Source organism: Coturnix japonica, chromosome 22 (genome assembly GCF_054131305.1).
Source record: "Coturnix japonica strain WE chromosome 22, WE-NBRP24, whole genome shotgun sequence".
Lineage (NCBI taxonomy): Eukaryota > Metazoa > Chordata > Aves > Galliformes > Phasianidae > Coturnix > Coturnix japonica.
Genome location: NC_140684.1, coordinates 9,495,684 through 9,515,071, shown reverse-complemented (window position 1 = coordinate 9,515,071; position 19,388 = coordinate 9,495,684). Strand labels below are relative to the sequence as shown.

The 19,388-nt window shown below is 48.0% G+C and overlaps 1 protein-coding gene across 27 annotated transcripts in view; it reads right to left on the bottom strand.

Moving 5' to 3' along the window:
- AUTS2 (activator of transcription and developmental regulator AUTS2) overlaps positions 1-19,388 on the bottom strand; it is a 526,196-nt gene that overhangs the window by 47,386 nt on the left and 459,422 nt on the right. For 17 of the 27 annotated variants that reach the window (XM_015880954.3, XM_085521774.1, XM_085521776.1 and 14 more), the window contains one exon: positions 4,820-4,868. In XM_015880954.3, coding sequence (XP_015736440.2) covers positions 4,820-4,868 — 49 coding nt within the window. Of the gene's footprint in view, positions 1-4,819; positions 4,869-7,861; positions 8,577-19,388 lie in introns of those variants that run through there. The other 10 variants (XM_085521778.1, XM_085521781.1, XM_085521783.1 and 7 more) reach the window with 2 other exon arrangements.

Here is a 19,388-nt window from a genome sequence, read left to right as displayed (position 1 = left end):
CCTTAAGAAGTTTCCCACCTTATTTTGAATTGATTACCACTGGTTATTTTGCGGCCCAAAGCCGATAAGCCTTTTCCAAGAAAATCAAATACAGTTTAATCTGTAAAACAAATACTTTCTCCAGAACAGACACAATTATGCGTTAGTAAATATTGTCATTTTGCTGACACTGGAATCATTTGACTTTGCTAAAACCAACAGCTTGAACAGAACTTAAAGGAATACAATCACCACCTGAGACCGAAGGGTACTTGATACAAGTTCAAGTGGTTGAAGTTTCCCAGAACACCGCCATCAACTGCCTCCTTCAGTTATTTTGCTTAAGAAACACCCAAGCCCACAGCCTGGTTCTTTTTTTGGTTCAGTTTAGTTCTCAATGATTAACTTAAAAACCTTGGAAGATTCCTGTGTTGTAAGATTGCAAGCTATAGGGTTTAAGATTCAGAAAGGTTGTGGAAGAGGTTCTCTCCCTTGCAGAACTGCCATTACATCCCACAGCACGGGCAGCCCCACCTGAGTGCTACATCACAGCCAGGTAAAGGAGAGGGTGCATTAAGTGCACTGATGGGCAGAAGCGGTTTGTGCACAGGAGCTGATGCAGCCATAGGGGAAGTTATGCAACAAATTCCTCGCTCAGGCAAAGCCTTCGTGGAACAGAAATAACTGCCTGGCTCTTTTGTGCACTACAACAAAGGACTGTCTCAAGACAGGCATTGACTTTTGTCTGCCTGACTTGCAAGCTACACTGAAGCGATGCAACGTTTCTTCTAATCTAACTCACTGGTACAAGAACCAAGAAACTCCTTAACAGGAGGCTTTGCACAGAGCTTGCTAATGAGACACGGAACTTTCGCATGGAAAATACTGAGAAGCCATCTTGGAACACAAGAAACGGGGTAACTGAGTGACCCAAAGCCACCAGCACAGCCTCCAGTGGAACGCAGGGACACACCACATCAGGGCACTGTCTGCACGGCAGCAGACCTAGTTGAACTGAACCAACAAGGAGAAGCACATGCCAGCCCCAACTCCTTGCTTGTTTACAGAAACACATGTTGTAAATGATCCTCAAGAAATGATTCACCGAACAAAGATGAAGGGGAAAAAAAAACCAACACAAAACGTCTGTTTTTCCAGGGGAGGATATTACTGTAGAACCACCTAAAAGCCAGGGCTTGATCCGGCTGGTATTACAGCCACCAGTGAGGACGAGTAACCCAGACGCCTTGATCTACCTCCAGCTGAGAATATAAATATTTCCCTGACAGCTGGTGGTGCCGCGAAGCAGAAGGATTCATAAAGTTTACATGAACATCCTGTAAACAATTTGAACATAAAAAGCTGTAACAGCCCAATTGTGTTCCTGATCAAAGGCAAACTTCAACATACAGCACAAATGAAACTTCATCACTTTGGGACTCGTTTCTCCCTCCAGGAAAAGCTGTTTTCCAAGGGTACGTAGGAGGGACTTAATATAAATTAAATACGCAGCAGTAGTAGGAGCTGCCTGCTCTACATCTTCAGATGTGTCTGTTTAAATTATTAAAAGATAATGGGATTTAATTATGCTGGAAAGTCACGCTACAAAAATTCACGATCAAAAGCCCGTATTTTGGCCAGGATTAACAGTGCTAAGGTTGACACTCTCAGACAGTGAGGAGAAGTTACACTCCGAGTAGCACCCCTGAAACTGGAAGGCACAGCCTGCACAGTGTGTGGGATGGAGGGCTGCCGCAGATGAGTGATGTGCTCCTCTTCCATTCCTCCTCCATGGAGAGATTACAGGGTTCTTACCACCCAGCACAGCCATGAGATTTCAGTGGGAATCATTTTCCTACATAATTTCAAGCTCTGCAACATAACAAGCTCCTGCTCAGGCTCACAACCAGGGACTGCTCATTTCAGCAGCAGACACAGCAATCGCTGCCCTGGGGACAAAGCCACATCTCTCTCCAGTCCCCAGCTCTGCTTCAGACCCAATGCAGGGCTGGGAACCTCAGGGAGCACTAGCAGCAAAGAGCTGATGGGAACCCCAGAGCCTTCCCAAACACAGCACCACTCTGCTGCCATACAAACCCCAGTCCTGAGGGACCTCAGTGCCCACAGAACATCCCAAAACTCAACAGTCTCATTTTCCCATTGAGCTCTAAGGGCAGCTAGCTCCTAGGAGGAGCTTTGATGGGATTCCTCCCCTTCATCAAAGAAGATTTAGGGAGGGAATATTAACTTTGTCCGGGATTTTTGAATTATTCCTGTTTCTGGAAGGGACTAGTTCCCATTACACATCCCTAACCAACCCCACACACCTTGAGCTTCACCTCATTGCTAGCCCCAAGTCTACAACTGAACAACAGGAACCTCAAATGCTTCAGGATTTCTGCCCACTTTGTGAATACGTCCATTCTATACATTCTGCTGCCTCAGCAGTCAAGAATTCTGCAAAAATTGAAGTGGTGAGACAAAAAGCAAATGTGAAACACAGGGAGCTGAAGGATGCCAGGCAGGTCGGCTCCGGACAGGAGGGATGGCACACTTGTCTGCCTGGGCCCTCCCAGCCAGGAGCTTTGAAGGTTTCATCATGATTTACCCAATGCAAACCTGACCCTTTCTGACGAGCGACTTTTATTGCTCCTGGCAAAAACAGCCACGGACAGCAGAGGGGAAGAACCGGCTTGGAAGCAAACAAGCCGAAATGCATGGAGAGAACTTGAACTTGGAATATATCAAACTGACAGCGCCCGGGCAGCCCTCAGCCATCCCCAGGGCAGGAACTGGGGGAAGGCAACAGCCCCATGTCAAACAGAGCCCCTGCACCTGGCTGCGAGCAATTATTGACATCATCCCCAACCAGGGGTCTTTGGGGGGGCTCTTTTCCTGATATTTAGCAGCCTGAATGCTAATCCCTTTAACAAAACTGTTCCCGATGCTTTTTTCCGCCCTCTTTCCCCTTAATCTCTTTCTCCCAGTGGAAAAGAAAAAAAGAAAGAAAATAAAAAGAGAATAGCAGTCAGCCTGGTTTGGCCGCACCTGGATTTGCATTGATTCTCCCCTTGTCATTCATGTTACCAACAGGAATTAGCATATGGCTTTAAGGGGAAACTCGGGAGGAGAAAAGAAAGCCGCCATTTTGATGGAAATAAGGGGCAAAGGAATAATCTACCGTCAACTAAAAAGCTTATTTGTGTACGGTTTCTCAAGCAAAGCTTAGAAAAGCCTATGTTGATTTTAGGCTACACAAAGAAATCCTAATCCTTTCAAGGGAACTAAATCACCAAAGAAAAGTACCTCGGAAGAAAAGGCTCCCTGTCAAGCATGGGTACTCACAACCAAATCGATGCCACGAATCAACCTGGGTAAGTAAACACTGCCCGGGCTGTGGGAAACACTGCTGGGTCCCAACTGAGAAGGGCAGGAAGCGCAGAGGCCCCTCATCCCGATGTGTTCACAAGCATAACGTGCAACCTGACCTATATATTTTTTGGCTGCGGAGGGGCTGAAGGCAAACCATACATTCAGTTAGAACGAATGGATCTCTCAGCTCGCCATGTGAGATCGCCCAGTTAGGCCAACGAGGTCATCCATCCAACACAGAGATCCCAAAAGATGGGAGAGCACAAAAAACAGGAACGTGGATCCGTAATGCCATTAAATATGATTCAACAACAGCAGCAGACCTCCAAAGCAGCAGTGTGCCGGCATGGGAACCTCACAACTAACAGCACCATGGGCTCATCCCCTATTAAACAGCACTGTGGGATGAAAACACCAGGACAGCCCACCAGAATGACAAATCCAACCCAACACGAAGCCAACCTGGCCAGCAAATGAGACCTGAGCATCAAATGTATCAAATCTGCGTTTTCTAACCAAGACTGAATCAAACATCTCAAAAAACCACACTAATTCTATTATTCTATGATTCTAAGTTGAAACACTGTGGGTCCACAGCCCCATTTAATGGGTAATTATCACACAGTGTTACTGAGAAGTAGGACAGTGGGTGAAAAACAGAAAGAGCTGATGCATTTTGAAGGCTCTGAATTGCACACAAGGGCACAACTCGTGTCTGCGAGCCCTCCTTGCAAAGAAAACCAACCCCAACAACAACAAAAAAAGCTCCAAACACTGCAATAAATAAAGGGATAAATAAATAAATACATCCCCACAGCCCTTCTAATAACGCTGCTTCAGGACAAGCTCCGCATAGAAGCTCACTGGCACTGATTTAAGGCGAGTTTTCCCTTAATGTACTGTTATATCATTAGCCACTCTCTCTTTAGATTGCTGTTTGGAGGAAATTAATGGGATACTGAATATTTAAATGTGGCCCTCTATATCATTTATTAACTCTACAGAAAGCACACAGCACAGCAAGCCATGGTTTATGACTATTATCCTGTGAATACTAAACGCTGGCTGGTTATTACTGTCAGCAGTGCAAATTGGCTATTCATAATTCCATGTCTATCACGGAGCTGATGAGTAACAATCAAGTTAAAACATTTTGAAAACTCTTACAGTTATTTAAATGAGCTTAAATTAAAGCCATTTGTAAAATAAACTATTCCCTAATATTGTTATTTAAATTAATTCTGACCTGGCAGGCACTGCATTATTTAAAGCCTTTATTTTATATTGCTTAAGCAAAGCAATTATCAAGCATACAGAACACGTCTGAAACCCAGAGAAACATAAAAAGCACTAACAAGCGGATTGCAACATCTCTGCCAGACAAGTTACATTTCATCCACGAGAAGAAACACATTGAGGGGGAAGGGGGGGGAAGAAAATACATTGGTGATGTGAATCGCAGTCTTACCTTTATTTGTAACAGCGTTGAACAGTTTTTCAGAGCTGGCATCAGATGCCTGAAAGACCAATAAAAAACAAACAGAAAAAAAAGAAGTTACTTTTCCTTGCAGTGATACATTTCAAAGGCACGGCGCTACAGTGAGACAAGGAGATGTGTACATATTTCAGAGAAACAAATCAGGTGACAAAAGCCAGGAGCTGATGGGCTCCGAAGGGAACGTCCATGAGGTGGTGCTATTTGGCTGTGCTTCGCCGCCCTGCAGTGCAGAGATTTCCTTTGGAAGGATTCAATTTCATACAAAAAAAATATATTATAGACGTGTTTTTATTCCCATGCATCAGCTGCACGCGAACTGCATTTCTGTATTGTAATTATCCGCTCCGTTCTGATCTGGATCTCAATAAGAGCCGTGGTGGTTCTGTGTAATGCAGCCCAGCTTTGGGGACTGCCAGAATTGCTGGTCTCTAAATCACATTTTTAAGTATTTTTGGAGAGCCCAACTACACCAACCATTCACTGCTGGGGCTTCTAAGGCAGCGCTGACACCTCGGCTCTGTAACCTCACTGCTCTTAGTCTGAAAAACTAAGACAGTCTGGAAAAGAACCCCACTGTCAAATGGAGCATGGTGTGAATTTCCACGCAGGGTTGGTACCTCTCAAACAAACTGATCCCTGCCACCACGCTTTGCTCAAACCAGTGCTCCTTTCTATTTCTCATCAAGCCACCTTTATCTGGAGGAGGATTTTCCCCCCAGCGCTGCATGAGCACCTCATCTACTACCACTATTCTACAAGCACAACGCCTCATCCTTCGCCCTATTGTTGAAATGATTCATTTTAAGTGGGAGCTGAGCTCCCCTTACCAAAAACTTAACGGGAAAAGGAACGCAGCAAACATTGATTTCAGACACCCCGAGTGCGGGAGCAGCAATCATCACGTCTGTGCCTCTGTGTTGAGGTGTGCATTTGGCACACACACACACACACAGATGCAAACACACACACACCCCTCACACCTACACTTAATGAATGTTCACTGAACACTGAGAGCTGCTCAGTCCTGAACTCGGACACTGCCCTGCCATCACACCACCTGCTTCTTGAAAACACACGGAGATGAAGGGCACCCAACAACAAAACCTCATCAATGGGAGAAAGCCTGACACTTGGGGAAGTCGTCTGCTAGAAACTGCTGGCTCAAATAATGAAAAACCATCGTTGGAAAAGCAGGTTGAAGGGAACAGACTTCTGAATTCAGGATGGGAGATGAACCATCCAGACACGCAACGCATGGAGGTATCTGAGAGCCCAACTTGGGTGTGGAACCACGGAGTGATAAACGAGCAGATACAGCTCAGAGCTCACAGGGCACCTCAATGATCTGCCTGCCCTCAAGTTAACAGCATAAAAGATTTCCACAATTAGCTGCAAAAAAACCCAACCCAATGGCTGGACTCTTTTGCAGACTTCCAGACGGATTTCAGATGACCGCTGGCTTATTTCAAAGCTGGGCTGGCGCGTCTCTTCCCGATTCAATACCTTGTAAACACCGATTTATTACCCACTGATGGATTTATTATCCAGCGACGAGTTCCCTTAAATTAATGAAAATATGGGAATAACGCACAAATTGAAGAGCTCGAGAAAGCCATGTGCTTTAAAGGGGAAAGCTCTGTGCTTTAAAGGGCAGCCCAGCGCCAGGCCAACCAACCAAGCCATGCTCAGAGCTTTCAGTATCGAGCCCGTCAGCCTGCTCTCTGATGGGCAGTAATGACCCTTCCCAATGAATCTCATCCGCTGTTGCCTTTTTAAATGCAGCTTCTCTCCGAAGTCAGAAACTCTCCAAACCATTCTTTGTTTTCACCAATTCTATCGTGGGAGAAAAAAGGGAAAGAAGAACAAACTGAGAAAAAAAACCCCAAACCCTCGAATAGTCTCAAGTGTTACTTTATTTTACCATTTCTAAATTCAAGAGCATAAAGAAGCCGTAAGTTTCCCATTTACTTCCTTTCTCCAAACACCGCAAAGAGAGGAAAAGACACCATTGCTGTGTTTCTAAAGAACTTTCCTCCATCTCCAACAATAAACCCCACGTTTGCTTTTCAGCTCCCGCACAAATGCGGCCATTCCTATCGCACAAAGCGCGGAGCAAATCGCTGCGGAACGTGGAAGCGGCGCTTCCCGACGAACCGCGATGCACAAAGCGCTCGGATCGAGCATCCCCCGCTGAGCGGATCGGGAGGCGACTCTCAGCCCAGCGCACACACACAACGGGAATCGACTCCCGCAGACAAAGCTCGCCCAGGAGCGGATCCCCATTTTGCGTTGCCGACCACACGAGAGCGGAGCAGCAACTTGGAGCAAACACCGCCGGGCTTATAGCACAAACAGCCGCCACGCCAGCTCCAACCCTGAGCTCCAACTTTGCCTTTTCCTACTACTTTAAGATTGCAAATACGAAAGAGAGATCGGGGTTACGCACAACTGCTACAGCAGCACAGGCGATCTTGGTCGCAGGACGAGCGCAGCATCCCTCTCGATACAACCATTTCTACGCCCAGGCACCCGCACCACGCAACAGCACCCAGGGGACAGAAATAAAGAGCCACGCGAATTGAAACAAAAAGGAGAAAGAAAACTAAACTCGGCACTAACGCCGAACGAGCACACAACGGCCTCGCAAAGCCGATCTAAAGTCTCCTCCGCGTCGCCAAGCGGTCGTGCAGCCCGTCGGTATCTTCGTGCCGGCTGCGGGGCCGAAGCGGGACGCTCCGTTCACCCCCCGCCCACCCCACGACCCCACGTCGCCCACCGGGTCCTCCCCGTTGCGGGAACCCCTCGGTACGAGCGTTGCTCGATCGTCATCGACGCAAAATAAAAGAACTCAGCGAGCTGTGAGCTCCGACACGAAGAAATAAATAAATAAGCAGAAAGGGGGAAAAATAAATGAGAGAAAGGAAAGAGCTCCGAGGAGCGTTTCCGTGCCGCAGGACCGTGCTGTCACTCCCGCGGACCCAACATTTTCCCTCCCCGGTGCGGCGTTGTTACCTGCGGGTGCGGGGCGAAGCGGAGCCGCCGACCCCGGACTCATGGCGGTGCGGGAGGGGCGCGAGTGTGCGCCGGGCAACTCCGATCCAGAGCGGCTTCTCCGAGTCGAAACCCCCAGCTAATCCTTCAGGGCCGGCGGGCAGCGCCGTGCCGCCCGGTGGGCATCCTCGGGGCGGCCGAGCCCCGCTGAGCCGATCCCGGAGCCGAGCGGGCAGCGCTAACGGGGCGCCAGGACAAAGGAACGCATGTGCGGCTCCGCCGGTCCCGCAGCTCCGGTTCCGGGCGCAGCTCCGTCCCGCAGGGCTCAGCTCCGGGATCCTCCCGCGGTCGGACGGGATTTGGTTTTATTGTTTTGTCTCCCGCTTGGTCTTTTTTGTTCGCTTTTTGGGGGGGGTTCTTGTCTTATTTTTCTTCTTATTATTTTTTCTCTTTGGGGTATAGATGGGGTCGGCTTTGTTAGGCCGGTGGGTTGGTTTTAAAAAGTCATGCCCGTCCTCTCCCGAGACAAAGCGGGCTCCCTCCGGGTCAGCGTCCCTCCTACGCTCAGGTGAATTCCATCGGGGAGAAGCAGCACCCAGCCCCAGCTCCTCCGGCCCCTCCGCAGCACCTCGCTGGTAACGCAATGTAATCCCGTAGGGGGGCTCCGCTCCGCTTCGTGCCGCCCAGCTCCTCCGAAACCCGTCCGCCTCCCGCTGCCGCCGCTCCGCTCCGCACTGCGCGGCGCTCCGACGGCGCTGCCCACCCGGCCCCCGACGGCTCCGCCCTCCGCGCCCGCCCCGCCCCGAGCCCCGGCAGAGCCCGTCGTACCGCCGTGGGGCCGCTCCGCCCCCGGCCCGGAGCCGCTTTGGATGTGGGGGATGCTGCCGCCTCCCCCGGTGCTGCCGGCGGGTGAAGCCTCACGGCTCGGAGAGGCAGCGGCGCTCGCTCCCAATTCGGAGCTGCCCGGGGAGAAAAGTCCGTCGTGAAGTTTATTGCGGGTGCTCGGGAAGTTGCGGTGCTCGGGTTGAGCCTCGCGGGGTGCAGCGGAACCGGCTGCCGCCCCGCTGTGCGATTCATTAAGGTTTTTCTTAAGCACCACACGCCGTTACTGATAAACGATGTGGATAGCAATGCACAGCCACGTCGATACATAAATGCTTATTTGCTGTAGCGCAAAGCCGGAGCCAAATGGTGTCTCCCATAAGCTACGATGATGTGGAAAATTGAGGCTGTGCTCCCAGCACAGCGTTGGGTGCACGATGGTTCCCAGGCAGTGGGAAGGAGTGAGGGCAGCACCCATGGGTGCCCCAGGATGGGCCCAGCGACACACTGAGCTTCCAGCAGAGAGCTGCAATCAGCGCTGGGTGCTGATGGAGATGTGCTCCACTGGGCTGTGCTGGGAGCTGAGCTGGAGCCTCAGAGACAGGGCTGGGGCAGGAAAGGGGTGAGCAGGGACGGCCCTCAGCTGTTTAGACCCCTCACACTACCTTCCCACGATGTCCTGATACAGAAGAGACTATGGCTTATGTGCAGCTTTTGGTCTCCACCAGCAAAAAGAATCAACCCTGGGACAGTGGTGTGAGCACAACACAAGCAGCTGAGGCTGCAGGGATCCCAAGGCTGCACAGGGCAGGGAGTTCAACTCCTAACGCTCAGGTGTGGCAGCTCGTCTCCGAGCACTTTGGTCAAGACTTTCTCCATCCCTGCGTGGTGAGAACTGGGCTAATTACAGCCGAGACTCCTCGCAAGACTTTAATTTATCAACTTCAGCCTGGATTAAACTCCAGGCTTGTCTGTACTGGATTTTTTCAAACATTAACCACATGCCACACCTGAAATTTCAGTGCACACAGAACTGAAATGCATTTACCTCCTCCTCTCCCTAAGGCTGTTAAGGTCTCTTGGCAGGGCTGCGGGCCTCATTACGCTCATTATTCGTGTCTCAGAGATAAGTGGAGGACCTCTGTTTTCCTGCTAGAACATTATGCATGCACGAAATGCATTCTGGAATTCAGAATGAGAGGTTTAGGAATTCACCCAAAGCCAAATTAAATCAAAGGGAAAAAAAACAGCAACGCCACCTCCTAATGTTTCCAGTGGCCGCTGGATGAAGCTTCCCTGTCTCCTGACAGCAGCACTTTCCCGTATTTGGGATCTGCCCGGATAGGTTTGTGAAATCTTCTCTCTCTTATCTACGTGGGACTTTGCCAGAACATTTCTTTTTTCATCTGTCTGTGGTCTCTGTCAGCACCGACATTCGTTTCTGCCGCAACAACAGCCAAGTGGAGAGCATTGAACTCAGATCAAAAGGGAACTCGAGATCCTTCCCTCTCTGGAAGAGCTTTTCAGATCCAACTGTTATATGGAAATGACCTCCAGCAGCCAGGCAGGGCAGCAGGCGCTCGGCTCCGAGCCGTGCCCCAGTTCCAAAGAAGAATTACCCATCGTTGGCACTGTGAGCAAATGAATATTGAAATTACAGCAGATTATATTGGATTAAATAATTGATGGCAAAGCTCGCCTCACCTGGAAGGTTCTGCAGCTTTTTTTCCTGGCACTGCAAAATCTGGATGTTCCAATGCTTTGGTGCTCTGTGCAAGACTGGAAACATTCATGTTTCCAATAAGCTGCTAATCTTTCCACAAAGCACGATGGTGTGTGAGCTCAGAGCGTGATCGCGGTGCCTTATAAAGCTTTGAAAACACACATAATTTGGTACATTACTGGCCAGGAGATGCAGGTTCTTTTCCACAAGAAGAGAATTTATGGAGCTATCAGCGGCATTTTATGGCTTTAAGCAGCGGATGACAGCGTTGTGTCCCAAGCAGAAAGTACTTGGAATTGAATGCTTTAAAGGGGTTCAAGAAAAGGACCGGTGCTTGCGAGTGACCCAAAGAGCCGCTACGACAAACAGAACCGTGCCATAAAAGGCAGCAACAGCTGCCAGCAAAAAGCAACGTGGGGCAGCCGGGTGCGCTCACAGCCCCATGGGGAGCTGGCCTGGCTGTGCACGGAGCAGTGCCCTCATACACAGGGGGCTTTGTGCTAAGGGAGGAGGGCCACAGGCAGCACCTGCACCAGCCAGGAGCAAACAGAGCGATGGGGCCACATCAGAACAGCAGAAGTACGGCTTTTTATTTGACAAAGCAGAAAACTTTTGTCGGAGCGCATTAATGGCAGCGCAACTCTTTTTCTTTCTTTCTTTTTTTTTTTTATACTATTATTATTTTTATTTTTTCTGCAGCATTCGCAAAACTCAAACACTTTGTAATCCCTGCTTTTATGCAGAACAGATTGCAGTTTTAAGCGGAGGCCCATAAACTGCAGGTTCAAAGAAACCTGAAACTGAATTAGCATAAAAGCTGGAATTCTCATTTATAGGAACAGCAAGGCAACCGCTCTGCAGGCACTTTTATGATTTTGGTTTCAAATGGAAACAAAGATAAAAAGTGGGGCTCGGGGAACAATAGTGCTGCTCTCTCTTCCCCATCCTGATGGGCCTGGCCCTATAAAATACTGAGCGGTCTCTGCTGCTTGCCAGGACAGAAAGCAGCCTGGCTTTGCTGGGGGATGTTGGATGGTTTTGGTGAACCCATTCCCCAAATGGAAAAGGCACCTTCCCTGCCCTGTAAGCACAAGGCCTCTCTGCCCCCCAGCTGCTCCGAACCATATGGAGCCTTTAAGGGAAGACTGAGGGTCTGTCCTTTTTGCTGATGTTAAAGAGTGAGAATACACAAATTGACTCCTGACTGCAGCTTCTCAACAAGGAATAGTACATGTTTCATCCATCCACCATCCTGTGGTTTGAACTCTGCGTCACCAGACAGATTTTGGGGCACCGTTCAGCTGGATTTTGCTGCTAGAGACCTCGCCTGGCTCTTAAGCTGCTGCCTGCACTCCTTGGTTTAACCGGGAACATTTGTAAGATCCTATCGCAAAATAAGAGGATAAACTACAAATTCTTCCCCCTCCACTGGCGCTCCTGTGAGCTCAGTTCATAAACGCGTCGCCTTTCAGCTGGAGCCATTATCTTCCCCTCATTTCTGCCTGCTATGAGTTCTGGAGCTGAAGAAGTATTTCAAATTAATTTGTCTGTCAATATCTGTGCACTGAATCAACTAATAAGAGAGAAGTGTTCCTCATTCTCTCCTTCTCCGTCGGAGGAAAGGACTTTCTTACCACCGAATAAAGCACCCATTATTGCGCACCGTAATCCTATTCTGTCTTTCAGGTCATTTTTAGCCAAGGAAATGCTGAATCAGCACCGGAAACCAATCCAGTAATTTCTTTCATTTTCTAACATTCAAGCAAAATAATGAAGATCACATCTCACTCAATAAGTGCATGACCGAAATCTGCCATTCCAGGGATGATTTTATAAGAGGGTATGGATGGGAAGGAAATACTGCAGCACAACCATGCAGCTAAAGCAGGGCCTCTCCTGAACACACAAACCCCATTTCTGAGTGTCTCCTCCTATTCAGACAGCACATTATGGACAATAAATCTGTACCTTAAGCCCTTCTAAATACAGCAAAGAACATCAACATGGCAAAAGAATGACCGCTGCTGTGACGAATGGAACGCTCACCTGAAATATTAACGCACAGTATGATAATATCCAACTGATCACCAAAAAAAAACCTCAATGCACATTTGAATAACTGAGACACACAGGAGCCAAACAGGATAGCAAACATGAGAGGAGTTATTACGGCACTGTTAGGAGAACTAAGGGATGAAAAAAAAAAAGCTTGATAAATATTTTCCATAACAAAACACAATTGGTTGCAGTGGGATCCAGCTCTGTTTCTCATTAGTTATCCTTCACTTGTCAGACAAGTTCCATATTTCAGTGAAACCCGCTGAGTATTCTTTATAGTTTGCTGGGGAAAGTGGCTATACATTTAGCACGTTCCCTTTATGCTGTGTGTTTTCACAGGCCTTTCTTTAAAACACACTGCACACGCTTTTGCTCCTCTCCCTTAGGACAGTGGGTTTCCACATCCAAGGAGAGTTTAAAAGCAGGTAACAAGTCATCACTTTTGAAGCCGCGGAGCGAGTGAAGAGGTGCAATAGCCCCAGCAGCCATTATCAGTGCCTGCCAGGGTGCCACAGTATCAAGTTATATGATAAAGCACTCAGCTGACACCAGAAAAATAATCATTCTCTCTCCCCTGCACCACCCCCTTTTTCACAAGGAGGCTTTTTACACTCATTAAATGCAACCTTATCTCTGAAAGACTGCAATCCTCAGCAAATGACAAGTGTGCCTAATCTCATTTTCTGACAAGCGATTCTGACAGCACCTTCCTTTTGATTTCTAAGACACGTAGCTAGACATATATTAATCTGTCAGTCATCGCCCCTAGGAAGGAGGGAAAAAAGGAGAGACGGAGATGAACATTTGTGAACATGGAGGGAGCAGGGTGAGGAAGGGCTGGGGCTCCTTGCCTGGCTGCTGGCACATCCGTGCTCCTCCTCCAGCCCCACCACACTGCACTGCCCATGGATCCCAGGCAGCCCTGGGGATGCATCCGGGGGCTTGTCTTGGGGTTGTGCATCGGATGACACCCCATGTCTCTGTGTTCAGCATTGGATATATCAGCATTACAGAAAATCCAGGCTTTATTGTCACCATGGCGCATGTTTCAGTTGCAGACGTGGGACTTTCTGGTGCTGGCACTGTAAGACATGAAGCCTTAATTCCAGATCTACAAATAGCGAAGTGTGCTGCAAGAACATTGCCTGGTGACAAGAAGCTTTGTGGCTGCAGCTGGCGAGCAGGGCTGGAACACAGGGCCATGTGTGGGCAAAGGGAGGTCTGATAAAAGCACTGAGGCTGAGAGCATTCAGTTGTCAGGCTTAACAATTCTTCACTAACACTTAAGTGCTGTAATGCCCAAGTGTTTGCTGTAAAACCCAGAGTGGCCTGCGAGGTGCAAACCACAGAGCCAAGCTAAGAGAAGAGGTGATGGCCTGAAGTTGCACCAGAGGAGGTTCAGGTTGAATGTTAGGAAACATTTCTTCTCAGAAGGAGTGGTGCTGCACTGACACAGACTGCCCAGGGGGGTGGTGGGGTCACCATCTCCGGAGGTGTTCATGAAGAGGTGAGATGTGGCACTCATTGATGTAGGCATGGGTGTGATCTTATTGGTCTTTCCAACCTCAATGATGCCATGGTTCTATGAAGTGGCATTATGAGGCTACTAAATGGCAGGATGTTCAGGAAGTCTCAGCTGTAACACAAAAAGATCTACGCCTTCTCCTAAATCACAGTGCACACACATTGCAGTGGATCACCCCATTTCACCTGCTGCCTGCTTCCCAACATCCCCGCTGCCCATGCTGCCAACACAGCAGCCCATCCCGCATCCCTGCCCTTCCACAGGATGCTGCGGAAGGGCAGGAACAACTTCATTGCTCATAATGGAATAAGAGGAAAGAAACAAATGGAAGGAAACAACGAAGAGGCTCCAATCCAATGCTTTAAACCGATGCCATTTTCGCAGTAATACAGTCATTAAGCACTTGTTTGATGGCACAAAAAGTAGGCCGAGATCTTTGCTAATACATTTTATTAATCAATACCTGCACTAGAAGACGGGAACAATTAAAGTTTTCCTCCTCGCTCAGACAAAGCAGCGGAAAGCTTGTGATCTACTTAAGGAGCCCGCCAGTCAATGGGAAGATGAAAAGACTTCTTCAGTTTTACTTAAGAGCTGAAATGATGTTCATACTTTGAGTGTTGAGGAGCTGGTCCTGGACGGGTGGTAAATTAGCAGCGACAGGGACATTGCTGCCCCACTGCTGCTGTAATAACTGGGAACCCACAGACACATCCCTGAGTTCACTGAGCCTGAAAATAACACCGGAGATGGTTCCTTTGCTGCGCGGAACGCTCTAATAGCTGAGCCCAGCAGAAAGGCGCATTTGCTGCTGGTGTGCCTTATAAGGATAAATGTAAACCCGATACTCGCATCGTTTGCTTGCTTTTTTTATTAGAAATGGATTTTCTAGCTGCATCCAAGCTTCAGGATGTGGGAAGGAAGGCACAGGCAGAGAAAGCCTCCTCCTGGGGCTGAAATGGAGGGGAAAGCAGGCAGTCCTATGCAGAGCTGTGTGTGGGGAGCAAGAAGCTCCCCAGTTCACAGCAGGTTCAGGTACGGGTAGCAAACGGAAGACTAAAATGTTGTTGTAAGGAAAGATACCTCCTTCATACAGTCATTAACAGAAATATAAATCATAGCATCATAGACTCATAGAATAGACTGGGTTGAAAAGGACCACAATGATCATCTAGTTTCAACCCCCTGCTATGTGCAGGGTCGCCAAATGCAAATGACCTTTCCATTTCTATTCAGAGAACTAATCAAGCCAACGTACCCACCAAAGGAGAACATTTCTCCCTCGTCATCAGTTTGGAAGCGTTGGGAATTGATTCACGTCATCCAGCCGACCTCTCGCTGTGTGTCTGTTATCTGGTTCCACTCAGTACCGAGCCCATGGGGCACCTTGCTGAGTCTGAACCACTTGCCAAAATTCAGAGCACCTCACCAAGCCTTCTCCAAGGCACCCATGGCTCACCCTGCGTTGGCACCTGGGATACACCTCAACATGACGCAGAAGGACACAATACTCACTCCAAAGCCAACAGTGAAAGAAGCAAAGGGATTCTGTTCCACTCCAGCCCCATCCGCACACCCAAAGCCCTCCACATGTGCTGATCTGGAGTCTTCTGGAAATAAAATCCTCCTAACACAAGGAACAATTTTTACTAGCTCCCCAAAAGCTATTTTTCTCTCTGCTAAGATCCTAACAAAACCCAACTTCTTTGTCTCTCGAGCTCCCTTGATCTCTTTCACTTTCAGCTGTCACAGAAAGTCAATCGGCTGCACCTCTCAGCTTGATAAAGACATGCCAAACGTTCTGATGTATCTTTAATGAGGAGGAAGATAAGACTCAGTCCAACAAGGTGCTGAACACTTTGACCCTAAGCTAGCAAAGCACTTAAATATCTGCTTAACTTTAAGCAAAAAGAAGTCCTTTTGAAGCTGATGGAGCTGCTCTGGCATTCAGACTTAAGCACGGCTCCTTCCATTCTCCTGGATGAGGGACAGAGGCTTTGAAGGGCTGAGCCACAGTTACTGCAGAGCAAAGAGGTTGGAAATAAATACTCATCTGGCCCAGTGAAAGCCATGACTGCAGAGTTACTCCATAAAATGTGGAAAGTCCTTCTATTATTAATTATTATGTCAGTTGTGTTGTATGTATTGCTGTAGACATTACTGTTAGAGCAGGAAGGTTTACTTTCTGTTGTAATGTAATGTTTCATAAATGGGATGGAAGGCGATGAAGGCTTGGCATTCTCTTCCAAATAAAAGCTTGAACTTTAAAGAAGGAAGGGACAAACATGAAGTGATACAAATAAAAAGTAAAGCTGGTGGGGTCACAGAAAGAGCAGAACTGATACCAAAGTTAGGCTATTGTACCTGAGATCTGATTAATCACTCCATCTATAACCAGTCGGGATTATTCCGGGTATTATAGAGGAGGTGTGCTTTGAGAATCCAATATAATACATGAGAGTCGTGATAAAACTTTAACCTGTTTTGATAATGGAGCTTCACGTTCCACTCCTCACGTACCTCCGAGAAAGGCTGCCTGATATTATCATGGTTAGTTATTAATCTATTTGTTCCCATCAAATCTCTTCTCTTTTTCCTTCTTTTTTAATAATCTGCTTTTTCTAAAGAGGAACCGATTTAATGTAGGGAAAAGCTGCAGCGTGTCAAAATGGGAATGAAAAAACCTGGGTGAGGAGATAATGTTTGTTTAACAGGGATGGAGGAGTTATTTTAGAAATATTTTACACCACTTAGGAAGCACCGAGTACCATTTTATGCCTCTGCCTTAGGAATAAAAGTCATAGCACGAGTCCAGCTGCACATACTTCAATAGCAAAGGGAGACCGCAGCAGGTACATGAATATTTCTATCAAACAAACAACCTGCTCAGCCCAGCACTGTGCCCAGTCCCACAGCCCCGCTCCCTCTGCCCAACACTGATGGCGTTGGGCTTGGTGGCTGTTTATTTAATGAGTTGTAACGCATTCATAAAGCCCCGCAATGTAAACAACAGAAACCGAAATGTTAATCATTGCCGAGACGAGCTTATCTGCTGGCAGAATATTGCCCATCCTGTGATAACCAAGTCGTTCTGCTCAGCAGCACCGCATTGCTGTGGGAGCTCCTGCCATCACCCAAGCATGGGGCAGCAGGCTGAGCTGGAGCTGTGCTCCTTGCAGGAAGCTCTGAGCAAACACCATCATTCTGCCCTGGGCCTGCAGGAAGGCTGCTGAGGAGTCGCCAGCTCCCCATTAAAATACTGTTAGCACAGCCCTGAGTTTTCTTCTTTTTAGTTCAAACACTCGTCTGGGAGAGACAAAGGAACAAAGTGCTCGGGTCAGTGGTAACGTCTGACAAAGCCCGTCTTCCCAGCACACACAGGGACAACCCCACCAACTGTGCCAAGGTTTTTCTTCCCCGGATGACAAGGCAAAGGTCCTGATTAAAGGCCCTCTGGGGGGGACAAGAGATGGCCCAGGACTTCAAAGCAGACGCACTGCTGGACGGCGGGGAGGGCTTTCTTCTTCCCCTCGCTCCTTTTCAGCACAGCTCCTGCTGGCTGCGGAGGGGCTCCTAATTGCATTTCACAGAGCCCCAACAAAACACAGGCCGCTCTCCCAGCCAGCGCTGACCCTGCAGCATGTGGGATATCATTTGCAGTTTCATGCCGGGAACAAGAAAGAGGTTCCTCACGTCGGCGAGCCTGCAAAGGTAATGGTGCAGCTCTTTGCAGACTGTCTGCGTGCTGCCACATTGCTGGATCTGAACAAGCAGTGGTGGGCTTTGCTAAGAGCAGCATAGATGTTCCCTTCATATTGCTCTGAGTGTGGGGAGCACCAACCCACTGCAGAGGGACAGGGTTACATCCAACATGCTGGCAGCTCAGCATGGTGCAGTGGATGACAAAGGATGGGAATGTCTGCTTGCCCAGCCAGGCAGTGACATGGGCACACTTTGTTGGCCAGCTGTGACCAAGTGACAGCCAGGCTGACCTAAACAGCTCAGGGAAGATTCACCCAGTGAGTCCAGAGCTGTGGATCTGCAGAAAAGAAGGTTGGGCTGAAGACCTGCAAGATGTTTGGATGTAGAGGGCAGCGGGTTTAGGGGATGCAGAAGGAAGTGCTGAGCCAGTGGCAGTGCGGGCATCATGCACAACTTCAATCCAACACACAGATCCCAGCAGAGCGAGCACTTGGCCATCGTACCTTCCATTTTTAATGACAAGAAAGGTCTGCATTAGTATGCATGAACAAAACACCATCTCATCCAAACCAAAAAAGTCAATATATTACTACCCCTTTAACATTCAATAGTCTCTCATCCACTAATGAGATTTGCTTTCTCATTCTTCTTCATTCACATTTATATTTCAATCTGCATCCAACTCTCCATGTTACAGGGTTAGCTATGCACCCATCTGCCCACGCTGCCCAACACCAGGCCTGACAAGCAGAGTCCATCAACACTTGTTCTGCCTGAGCTCCCCATTGCTGCTCACACTGGGATCACACAAGGCACGAGGTCAGACACTGCGATCCATTGAGCTTCTAGGACCTAAGGAACAACTCACCCCACCCCAGGTCCCCGTGTACACCAAACGGGCCCATGTTCTAACAGGAGTATGTGCATTTACTAACTGACAATAGTGGAAAGCCTCATATTCACATCTGTATTATAATAAATGCATTATAAATGAGTAAGTAGGAAACAGTAAGGAAATGATGTTTTACTTTTAAATGCTAATTATGGAGCCCTGGTGCAGTTAATGTGTAGGGTGTTCTGTCAATTTTTAATGTTTATGCCAAGTGTAGTCTTCAATTTAACATGAGCTTTTAATCCTTTGAGTACTAAATTGCCTTTTAATGCTTGCAGCACAACATTGTGTTTGCACAAAGTCAAGTCTGAAAAATGAACACACTACAAGAGATGTGCATGTATGGAGGGGGGGAAAGCACAAAGGACAAGATTTTTTTAATGATGATGTTGGAACAGTACAAGAGGAAGGGAGTTGCCTTCAGGATGTACCTGGCAATTGTTTGCAGTGGCAAAAAAGCTGAAGCGCTGCCGGTGATTTATTACCTTGGTTGAAGCATTTTTAGAAATAAACCAAACACGTTTATTCAGTTTTGAACAGGAAAAAAGAAAAAAAGCAGTACTGAAAATTCATGGTTCACACCCAGAAAGGGACCTTTGATATGCAAGGAGTTACCACGAGGAGCTATGTGCATGCTCAGTATGACACAAGTAGCTAAAAGGAAAGAGCTTTCAGCTGACAGCACTCAGCTCAGTCCTGAGCTCCATCCTGTTGCAGTTCATAGCATGCTTACAGCACACAACACATAGGTGCTTCCTAATACAGCCCAGTGCAGGTTTGCTTCCCAGGTCAGCTCCTAAGCCAAGCAGTGCCCAACCAGACATGC